An 11,661-nucleotide genomic window follows, 5' to 3' on the forward strand; every position below is an offset into this window, starting at 1 on the left:
TTCTAAAGCAGTATTATATAGTACATGATTTTTTAACTAAGACATTTTCTAAATTTGTTGGATTTTCTATTTTTAAATTAATTAAAAATTGGAGCAAGTTGACATAATTTGGTTAGTAACCACTGAAGTCAAAGTCATATTCACCAACCTCTTAAATACTGAATTTGACAACATGAACTATCTATAACATGGCAAAAAATAAACATAGAAGCATATTCTAAAGATAAAAGAGCAAATATATGCATAGCCAAAAAGGCCCTAGAAGTCATCAAAATAAGAAGCTATAATATTAATCAGATAGTTTGGTAAAAACACCATGTGAATTAAGGGTTTTACCACTAAAGCATGCATGTTTTTCCTGGTAGATCCAATACTATAGCTATCCCCGCCATTGAAAGTAAACTTTTATATATTCTATAAAAATCAAATGAACATCAGAATTTTTCTTTCAAGATTACTATTCAAAGTTGACTTCTTGATTTGCACAACACCAAATATGAGTTAAAATTTATTGTCTTTTTTACATCCAAAAAAGATTGAAAAGGAAAAATTATATTTAAGGGAAACTACAGAGCAAACGACACAAGAAATCTTGTTAATCAACATAAACATTAAATCTTGGGGAGTTTCTTGCAAAAAGGGTTCTGTCTATTTTGTTGTGTAAATATGTCTTTGCGTCACCAGAGGTGCACGATACATTTTTAATTAATTTAAAAATAGTTAAAATAGGCCAATAATTTACACCTCCTCCGTTAAAATAAAAGTATATTTGTGTCCAAAGACATAAAAAAAAAACCCTGTATAACAATATTTAACCTTTTTCAATAGTTCTATATATTTAACCCTTTCAAAACAGGCATATTTAGCCCTTTTCAAATGATAAATTTATGCTTCGATAGCGAGAAAAAAAAAATGAATATATCACATGAAATCCAAAAACTTCTAAAGCAGTATTATATAGTACATGAATTTGGCATTTTCTAAATTTCTTGGATTTTCTTTCAAGTAAATTAGTGATACTCTTGGGGCATAATTTGGTTAGTAACCACTGAAAAATAGTCAACTATGACAAACCTTTTTAAATACTGAATTTGCTTGAACATATCTACTAAGACATAAATACAAGAGATTCACATAGCAGATCCCAACTAATTCGAGATAAAAGTGTGGTTTAGCATTGATGTGTACAGATAGAAGTCATCAAAATAAGAAGCTATAATATTAATCAGATACTCTAATAAGCTTAGTTCAAGGGACCTATCATGACCCCAGCATGCATGTTTCAGGGCTGGTGAATTTGAATTTGAATAGCATCAATATGTGTAAGTAATTCAATTCAAATGATAATAACTAAATGAACATCAGAATATGCAGTAAATTATTCATTAGGGGACCCTAGATGGGTATCCCTAAAATGTATCACACTAAATAACAACCTTCCTTACATCCAAATGAGAAAGGAAAATCCCATTTAAGGGAAACTACAGAGCAAACACATTACCAGACAAGAATCTGCAACTTTGCAGCGACGTTACAGCAAAAACATTAAATCTAAAAAATTTACGCAAAAATTTCTGTCTATTTTGTTGTGTATGTATCGCTGCGTCACCAGAGATGCACGATACATTTTTGACTATATGCCGCAACCTGATTTTACACCTCACTCAAAGGAAAATAAAAGAGGAATTCCTAAAGACATAAAAACAAAAAACCCTGTAGCACAAAATCTTGTAAACTTCTATCTCTAGACCTTCAAAACAGGCACTCCAGTTAGCCCTACAAAAGGATATCCAATTCTTTAACCTCTCAACTTCATATAGTTATAGAAGTATGCAAAATTCATGATTCAAATTCTACACCAAAGTTTCACCTAATGTAACACCCTTGCTTGCCAATATTCTCCTAGCCACCAATCCCTGCATCAATTCAAAATCAGCAGATTAATAATAGCGTGATTTGACACCATATGCAATAAATAGTGAAAGTATAAACAAGAACGAAAAGAGGGGGAGAAAATAAATATGTGAACAACAAGCAGGACACAAGGAACTACCAAAATCTTTAGGTCAGACAGTATAAGGCACCAAGCAGAAAAGCAATAACCAAAAATTGAGAATAGAAGCTCAGGAATATGTATCTGTAACATGTTTTTTCGGCCATCACTACCTTATTTCTCCTTTGAAAAGTTTTGTAGATTTACATTAACCTATCAACACAGATTAATTCACTCGAAGAAGAATACCAAGAGAGAAATTAGCATCTAAATAATGTAGAAAAACAAACAATGTTAAGCGAAAAGGACTTCCATGTGCTCCAGTAGCTATCAACAAGGATAAAAATATTCAAGTCAAATCCTTGAATTTATTTGTTCCTTCTAAATTGATGGGTATTAACACCTCCCTAGATCTTTATGGAATGGTTTGATGGTTAGCAAATACAGAATGTTCAATGATCCCGCAGCCATGTTCCGTGAAGCATTATTGGTCACAGGCTGTATATAGTTCGAGAAAAGAAAATGTGACACCAGTATTAGTTTTTTCTAGTCAGATGAGTGAACAACAAATAAAAAGCAGTAGTGGAGCCACAGAAAATAGTATCTGCGCCCAGCCTAGGACAAATCATCAGCCATACTCCGATCCAATTTTAAATAGCTCTGTCCCGCGTCATTAGAGAAGTATAAACAAACTTTGATGGTCTTTTTCCAGGGACACGATGCGATAGAGCAGCCACGGGCCAAGCACTCTATCGACTTTTGTTCCATTCGGCTCTAAAGGTCACATTAGAGCCTAATTATGTCTAACCTTGTCCGGTCAATACAGACTGGGGCTGAAAGAGATGGCAGACATATTGGGCTTCAGCTTAGGGTCTCTCCCCGCTACCTCTCTAATTATTTCTTTGGGTGCAATGCATTAATTAACAAAGGTATGGAAGTCATTAAGGAAGTGGAGATCTCAAACTGGAAAAAGAAGAAACTTATTAACAGCGTTCTAGACTCCCTTCTTTTCATACATGATGTCCCAGTTCCCATCCCAGCAACAGTGGAGAAAAGGGCTAGACAGATTTGAAATGAGATATCACTCTTTGCAGCAAATGCTACCAGTGTGAAAGGAGCTCTGACCGCATAATCTTGAAAACGCGATTCAATCAATTGAAGACTGCTATTTGAAATCTAAGTGAAACCCCTGATCATCTGTGTTTGCATTGCCCATTGTCTCGCGGTTATGAAGGTTATTTCACGGCAAAGGTAGTACAGACTACAGAGCAGGATGTGTGGTAGGAAATATCACGAGAATGAATACTAACCGGTCCACCAAGCCTAGTATTTAAGTGGAGCAGAGTAGATGAATGGGCCAATTCAAAGCTAGAAACAAAGGATCACTCAGTTATTGAAGGTCTAAAAATAAAGGTTATCTCTAAACATCTTCAGAATGTGAAAGAAGATTTGGATCACTGTCCTGCCAGTGTTCTCTCGATTATGTCGAAAGAGACAAGTGCTGCAGGAACTGGTCATACTTTTATACCTACCAGCATTATCTTAGAGATTGTTCTTGCAACTAATAAAATATTTTCCTCTCGTCAAAGACCTACTTATGTCTGACCTCTAGCTGCCAAAGTTTCAGTCCTCAAATTTGGTACTGCCGTACTGGAAGGCACAAACAAATATCCTTACAAATTGTTCCCAGTTCCATATATTTACAAGTAATCTATAATTCGTGAAGATGTCCACAAATTAGTAGTATTATTCGTAAGAGAGAAAATCACTGGCTTTGAAGTATCATATAACACCATATGAGAGAACTGACAATTGTGAGGAAGAGAAGAAATATGTTTGATCCTTCATTTTGACAAGTTTAGGAGACAGAAGATATTAAATATGGGCTTAATTTCTATGCACTGATGGTGTAAAAGTTATTTACCTAACCAGGTAACTTAAAAGGGAATTCCGCATAAATCTCTAAGATAAGCATTAACTGGTAACCTACCTTTACCTTATCCCCAAAAACATTCATCTATAACAAAAACAATCGATGCAGAGATTCTAGTACAAGAAACTGGAAAAAAGAGTCTCTTGTCTCCAGTTTTTTTTATTAATCAACCATTAGTGATGACCGTTTTGGCACATTCAAAGAAGCATGGCAAGAAAAATATTACTCCCTCCGTCCCAATTTATGCGGCACCATTTGACTTGGCACAAAGTTTAAGAGAGAAAGGAAGACTTTTGAAATTTGTGGTCTAAAATGAAGCTTAGAAATTTGTGTGGTTGTAAATCATTTCCTTAAGGGTAAAAGGGGGGTTTAAAGTCAAGTTGTTTCTAATTATAGAAACGTGACATCCTTTTTGGGACAAACTAATAAGGAAAGGGTGCCATAAATTGGTACAGAGGGAGTAATTGGTACGCCTAACCTTCTATCACACGTTAAACTACACCGGTAGTGTAAAAAATCTTTTCATTGTTTGTGTATATAACTTAAATCAATTAAATAAACTAAACAGTTCTAGCTTTCACTGAGCAGTTAGGTTTCATAAAAATTAACTGGCCAGCAACTTAGGGAAAAGATGAACACAGCAAAAAAAAAATAGAAAGAGTGTGATATTGAGCGAAAAAAATGAAGGTTTATTTATCAACCTAAAATCTTTTTGCAATGCAGACGGTAAGCTAGTACTTAAATTTGAAGAACTCAAAACCTAACACATATGTTAAAAGGTGCCGCTATTTGCAACTTATAGGCTCAAAAGAATATGTAACAAAAACCTTATAAAATATTTTTTATAGGGAAGGAAATAAAAACCATGTAAAGTACATTGAAATCAAAAAATCGTAATTAGAAAGCGAAATAAGTTAAATCAACAGTAAAGGTCTTTGACACAGATTAAGTACATGGGCATTTGAAATTGGGCAACAAATTTCAAACTGGTTGTAATATAATTTAATAGTCAGGTAATGTAAGTTGTAACACTTTTTGGAGGGGGACTACACATTGGGATGCTGTGAATTTATAGTCAACTGTTACCATTCTCCAAAAAAAAAAAAAAAATTAAAATTACCATTAAAAGGAATAGAAAAACAAAGTTATTCCAAGGAAGAACCGATTCTAAAATTCTGCGCATGGCATAACTTGAAAAGGTGGGTGGTTGATCAGTGATTGAGCTCAATCTACCTGAACATAAAAGTGTTACTGGCTTTGGTAACTTGCTTGAAAAGACAATGTTATCTCAAAGATTTTTCCGATGGAATGAAAGGAGAAAATCAACTCAAGCTACTTAAAGACAGCTTTGGGATAGAATCCATGGGTTTTAAATGTACAAGCACTCTACTCCCTCTGTACAAGATGGTGGCCAATTTCGCTTTCTGTGGAGCTAAGAAAGTAATCTTTAACTAATATTCTTAAAGTATTCTTTTGTATCTTGACATGGAAAATGTCACAACCTATAGTACTTCACGTACATTCAGAAAAATTAATAAATTAATCTATGTCCAAGAACCATAATACGACGAACTGCAAAAAAACTGTGGCAGCACCGCAGCAGAACTCGATAATAGCTTCCAGACAAGATTCCCAAATTTATTCATTCCACCATGATGTATCAGAGCTACAAGCCATACACTAGGTACAAGAATGGGTAGTTCTATGGTAACTAAGATTTATTAGGAACTTACAGGATTGAAAGATGGGGGAATCCAAAGTCTAGCGGAACTACTTTACAAGCAGAGAGTATCGCATGTTGGTGATGGGGCACAAGGAGAGAAGAGATGTTCTCGGTTAAAGCTTAACCGTGAGGAAGGAGGTAACTTTTCTGCATTTGTAGATATGGATACCACAGGAGCCTAAAAATTGTGTTTTCTAAGTGGCTAGCAGCTAGGAAGCCGTCCTGATGATAACCTGAGGAAGAGGAGGATTTACACATGTTTGATGGTGTTTTATGTGCAGGTGATCATGAGAAGATATAAATAACCTCCTCTTGCATTGTCACGTGGGAAACTACTTTATAGTGGACGGTCTTGAATTGGTTAAACTACTACGGGGCAATGCCAAACACAGTAAAGAGAGCGTTGTGAAGTTGGGAAAAAAAAAAAAAAAAAAAAGACCCAGGGCACAAGATGTAATCCCTCTAGCCCCTATGTGGGTGATTTCAAAAGTGATGAATATGAAAGTATTCGAAGGAGTTGAGAATGACATTGTATACCTGAGGACTAGCCTTGTGTTTTTAGTTTCTTTTTTATGCAGCCACGAGTTTCCTACTTGTATGGATGACTGGATGACTTTTGTAGAGAACCATATTTTGGTATAATTCTCTACTTTTTGGCATACTACTTGTAAACAGGAGTTATTATCCCAACATCAATAAATTATTTACCTTATTAAGAAAGGGATAATTGTCCTCTATGGAAAAGTTTAAATTATACCAAAGCAAAAGAGTACTCCCAAGTCATCCGAGTGTATCAAAAGGATTGTATGAGACACCACATAGAAGAAAACTTATTGTATCATATAAATTATATAAAGAATTAGGCATGAAAAGGATCCGGTATAATAATGATCTATTAAAAAAGAAAGTTTTCGAATTCCATCTCTTAGTTTTCCCTTTTATCCTTTCAGAACTGGAAGATCTCAATTTCTTGAAATACTTCATGTTAAGTTCAAGATTTCGAGATGATATTCTATCATCTGCTTATTCAACAAACTTGTTGATGATTTTGGTCTCTGATCCTGCACACAATTACCACCAGTGGTTTAATGGTAATTCTGATTGATAATGGATCTATCTGAACACAACTCCAGATATATTACTTCACCTGAGAAAAATGTACCATAAGCATCACTCTAGACCAATGAGTGCCTACAGGGAACACAACCAAGCAGTACAACAATTACTTCATTTTTTTTTTAATAATCGTGGTGTCCGGACCAGCTTGCGCTCACCTCGACTGATTCCACAGGGTACCTGCTACCTCCCACCAGCACAGGTACCGGGTCAATCTGCCCACCAGAGCTTGAACATAAAGAAATTACCTAGTGTTTTTGCCTCCGCTGGAATTTCAACTTGAGAACTCATGGTGCTCAACTCACTTCATTGGCCACTAGGCTACACCCTTGGGTGCAGTAGTACAGTAATTACTTAGACTACACTTCACTTGTATTTTCTGGTTAACATCTTTGATACACAGTGGAACATGGAAGTCTAACAATAACGACAGAGTACACCATCAGGCTTAAATTCCCGCAGAGAACGAAAAAAGCTCATTATCATCTTTTAAAGTTGGGTTGAGAGAAACATGTGCTTCTCACTTAATGTTCAAAGAGTACGCTCCTTTGAAGTTGCATCACTTGCTTTATATCGCTTTGTCACTTTCATCGATTAAGCAAACGGTTTTAGTAATACAAGCTAGAATTTTAACATTACAAAGAAATAAGCAACTAACTAAACCTAAAATAAATCAGAAATGGCCAACTTGTAGCTCCTTTAGGGCTTCCTTTTTATCAATGGTTCAAGTAATTGCCAGAGATCCTTCTTGTTTTAATCCACCGAAAATTTGAAAATGACATAAGACTCTCTTTCCGTTAAGTAAATGGAATTATGTACATTGATTCACAATGTTGTACTTTTAATTCAATAATGCAGCTTTCAAGGTGATACAAGAATCTGAAGCACAAGCATGCTCTAGATAAAGAACTTGATTCAGAGTTAAAATAGTTAGATATCAGAACACACGTGCAAGCATGAGAGATGCTTCTCTACAGAGTGAACCCTATAAGGATTCGTGCACTTAATTTTGAAAAGAAGAACTTTGATAACAAACTCAATTAGACATAAAAACATGTAAAGAGACAAAGGTAGTAAGTCAAGAGGAGGAAACACGTTAATCACCTGCTTCTAATCACAAATCATGGTATCAACAAGATTAATCCAAGTTCATCAGAAACTTCAATGAATATTTAGCAAAGTGAAGCTACCTCTGGCTTTATAGGGTTAGTGAGAAGCTTACCGCTGTTTGTCTGTCTTTTACCAACACCATAACTGCCAACATAACTAGCAGAACTTTTAGGTGGCATGTCTGAGGGTGCAGTGCCAAGTCCATATCCAATTGAACCAGATCCATCTCGCTCAGAGCGCCAAGTGGAATCACTATATCCCAAACCACCACTGTAAAAATCAGCAAGAGCCCCATCATAGCTACCATTAGATGCAGGATATGATGATGTAGGAGGAGCCCCACTTGTAACATTTCTTCCATAGCCTCCTCCAGTCAACCCATATAAACTGTCATCACCCCCATAACCAAGATTTCCACTTTGGTTAGAAACATTTCCTCTACCTTGAGAGGATATTGAAGATGAACCCCAAACTCCAGTGTTGCTAAAGTTTCCTGCCCCAGTGTTCCCACTTCCAGATACTGCAAAGTTGCTAGAGTTGTTGGAGTTTGTTCCATAACCCAAACCCCCATTTCCCCACAAATTGCGAGTTGCTGAGCTGAAGAATGAACTACTTCCTCCTCCATTTACTCCATCAAACCCAATAGGACCACCAAATCTATTTGAACTATTAACATAATAAGGACTCAGTCCCCGTCCGTAGCTCAAGTTGCTGTTAAAGTTTGCTGGACTTCCCCCATATCCTGGGCTTAACCCTGGTTCAAAGTTAAGACCCATTCCATAACCAGAACCAAACGGAGCAAAACCACTCCTACCTCCAGCAATGGGGCTAAATCTACCATCCATCCTAACTCCATATCCTGCAACTGTATTCGGAGAGTATCCTCCTTGTGTGTTGTATCCATTAAGGAAGTTACTGATCCTACCTAATGGATGGTTGAACCCAGTAAGTCTTGGACCTGGTGATAACTCTTTCGGGACAGCACGTTTGACCTCGACCATTTTACCATTCAGCTCATGGAAGGTCTTAAGCAATACTTGATCCACAGCATCCTCTGAATCATAAGTTATGAAACCAAAGCCTCTTGGTCTCTGAGTGTTATGGTCGTACATAACTACTACATCTGTGATCGTTCCAAATTGCTCAAAGTACTGCTTAAAGTCAGCCTCAGTTACTGTGGATGCTAATCCTCCAACAAATATTTTTCTTGTACGTCCTGGACCAGGAGAACCCTGAATGCTAGGACTACTTCTACCTATTGTGCTCTGGTCATCCCTTGGAACAGCCTTCTTTGCTTCAACCTGAAAAATAAGTAGACCATGATGAGTAAAAAGAAGAATGTAGAGAGTTAATTATAACCACTCTTCCAGTCGAAGTTCATATCAAAGAAAGGGCAGAAAAGCATTGATGTGATATGCCATAAGAATGGGAACAATGTGACAGTTTTAGTGCAAGTTAAAATACCAATTGTACCAAGAAAACTTAGATATATAATGCTAACTCTCCGGCACCCAAGGATGTGGCCTAGGGGTCAATGAAGTGGGAGAAGAACTATGAGGTCTCAGATTCAAATCCCAAATGGGAGACAAAAAACACAAGGTGATTTCTTCCCATCTGTCTAAGCCATGGTGGACAAAGTTACCTGCTATCTGTCGTTGCTTGGAGGTAGCAAGCATCCCGCGGAATTAGTCGAGGTGTGCACAAGCTAGCCCCGACAAAACGGTTATCAAAAAAAAATATATAATGCTAACTCTCCGTTACAATGTCATATTTCCCTTGATTTTAGGTGGCATACAAAAGTATATTCTTATCATTAGTTCAAACAACAACATTATGCTCCTTGTTCAATAAATCAAAAGAAACAGCTTACCATCCTGCCATCAATATTGTGTTTCTCCTTGATAACCCGATCAGCAACAGCAGGATCAGCAAAGACAATAAAACCAAAACCACGGGCACGTCCAGTAGTCCTATCCTTCATAATTACAGCCTCTAAAACCTCCCCATAAGTACTAAAATACTCCTTCAGCCTCTCTTCATTTGTGTCCCATGAAATTCCACCAATGAATAACTTTCCAAGATCAGATTGCATTTTCCTACAAGCAACAAATCAAAATCCTCAAAACCTCATCTCCAATCATCATTCTAAAATATTTTATTTACAACAACAACATACCCAGTGTATTCTATAATATTTTATTTAAAGCTGAAAAAACTATCATTTTCTCATGTGTATAAAGACCCCCAAGCAGCATAAAAATGACATAGCTTTGATGAAATCAAAAAGACATCACACAAATATTGGATCCACTTTCAATTCCCAGTTGATTAGATGAAATGCAGATTGAAAAAAAAAAAAATTACCAATCAAAAACTAAAAGTCACACCTTTACAATGATTAATAAAGTACTATGACAACCTTAAAAACACAAACTTTAGAATCAAGAAACCAATCTGACATTATCAGATTCAATCAAGAAGTATCGGATCCTTAGACGATCAATCAGAATTTAGAAACAGAACAATGAACAATGGTCTAATAACAAACCCCACAAATACAATGAGAAAAATAATGATTACCCAAATCAAGAATCAACCAATTAAGCAATACCAAGATGAGAAAAAAGTAAGATCTAAATTAGGGGGCAATAGTAGAACTTGAGGATTTGTTCTATATTTTGCCCCCCACTCTTTTCTCTTCTCTTTCCAATCTTTCCAATCAATTTATGAATACTACAATAATATGTTCAGCTAAGAAAAAAGATTGTTTTGTTTTTGTTTCTAGCCTTTAATTTTTTACAAATTTTTTTATCTTTTTTTTTTTTTTTTTTTTGTTGGTAAGAAAGAAAGAATATGTGGTGTAGTGAGGAAAGAAGGAAAGGAAAATAAAGAAATTTTTGGGTGTGATTTGATCTGATAAATTTGGAAGAGATTGCTTGTGTTTCATTTTGTTTTATATATACTTACTGGAAAAAATCTTTTAGCACATTTTCATATGCTAATGTTTTTTTTTTTTTTTTTTACATGCTAATAATGGCTATACTTTGGCCCCACCACATCTTATATGGACCTGTCTATGAGTAAAAATCTACCATTGATTTTAAGCAAGTTGTTTGAAATTTAATTTAAAGAATCACACACGGTGATACAGGATAATGATTTGATGAACGGTGCTGATTGATTCTATTTCCTCCTTAATTATTTTCCATTGTTGATTGGTTAAAATTATTGAAAATATTTTCCTCCCTAAACATATATATACAAAAATAGGAGAATTGGCTACTGTTATTATAAATATACGAGGCGAGTGCAGGTGCAATATTCAACCAGCTTGTATCCAGGAATTCCCTTTAAGGACATGTCCCTCAGCATCATTCTTCCATATTCATCATAGACACCAGATTGACAACATACAAATCTTCCCGCAACATTTGAAGAATAACAGGCACAGAGTGCAACCTACACGCAATACGCAACACGCAAGATGCATCACAAACAACTCTTACCCCATTGTAGCATCATCGAAAAGAGACATTAAGCACAAGTGTAAAGAAGTTCAAAAATATTAACTCAGGCGATAGGGGCAGACTCAGAGGAACATTAACAGATGCAACCAATGTAATGCAGAAAAGAAGCATAAGCACAAAACAGAGAGAGTGCCAGTGAATTAATATTCAAACGAGCTTAGCAGTCAATCTATACCACAAACATACAACATACAACATAAACTTGCCATAGTGCCGATGTCATTAGTTAGACCAGAAGAAAAGAAAGGTATTTTCAAAG

The 11,661-nt window shown here is 35.8% G+C and overlaps 1 protein-coding gene across 3 annotated transcripts; it reads right to left on the reverse strand.

Annotated features, from left to right (window-relative positions):
- Positions 1 to 1,369: 1,369 nt before the first annotated feature.
- LOC132035991 (heterogeneous nuclear ribonucleoprotein 1) lies at positions 1,370 to 10,810 on the reverse strand. 3 transcript variants are annotated; one of them, XR_009409499.1, is made up of 5 exons: positions 10,456 to 10,810; positions 9,746 to 9,971; positions 7,870 to 9,176; positions 1,871 to 1,916; positions 1,370 to 1,776 (listed from the first exon to the last, which is right to left on the reverse strand). XR_009409499.1 is itself a non-coding variant. In XM_059426199.1 (5 exons), exons 2-4 carry the CDS (start codon positions 9,965 to 9,967, stop codon positions 1,903 to 1,905), a joined length of 1,425 nt encoding a protein of 474 aa, XP_059282182.1. In that variant the 5' UTR covers positions 9,968 to 9,971; positions 10,456 to 10,808; the 3' UTR covers positions 1,370 to 1,776; positions 1,871 to 1,902. The 3 variants fall into 3 exon arrangements, 1 of the variants encoding a protein (XP_059282182.1); XM_059426199.1 differs by having other exon boundaries at positions 7,988 to 9,176; positions 10,456 to 10,808; XR_009409498.1 differs by having other exon boundaries at positions 1,370 to 1,916.
- Between the last annotated feature and the right edge of the window lie 851 nt (positions 10,811 to 11,661).

The sequence above is a fragment of the Lycium ferocissimum genome, chromosome 11 (genome assembly GCF_029784015.1).
Source record: "Lycium ferocissimum isolate CSIRO_LF1 chromosome 11, AGI_CSIRO_Lferr_CH_V1, whole genome shotgun sequence".
Classification (NCBI taxonomy): Eukaryota; Viridiplantae; Streptophyta; class Magnoliopsida; order Solanales; family Solanaceae; genus Lycium; species Lycium ferocissimum.

What these genes read in the sequence shown, in the direction of transcription:
- LOC132035991 (XM_059426199.1), bottom strand. Translation starts at nt 9,967, where the DNA reads ATGCAATCTGATCTTGGAAAGTTATTCATTGGTGGAATTTCATGGGAC. An exon ending in ACAATATTGATGGCAGGATG is followed by an intron (nt 9,177 to 9,745) that starts GTAAGCTGTTTC and finishes CTTATTTTTCAG; the next exon opens with GTTGAAGCAAAGAAGGCTGT.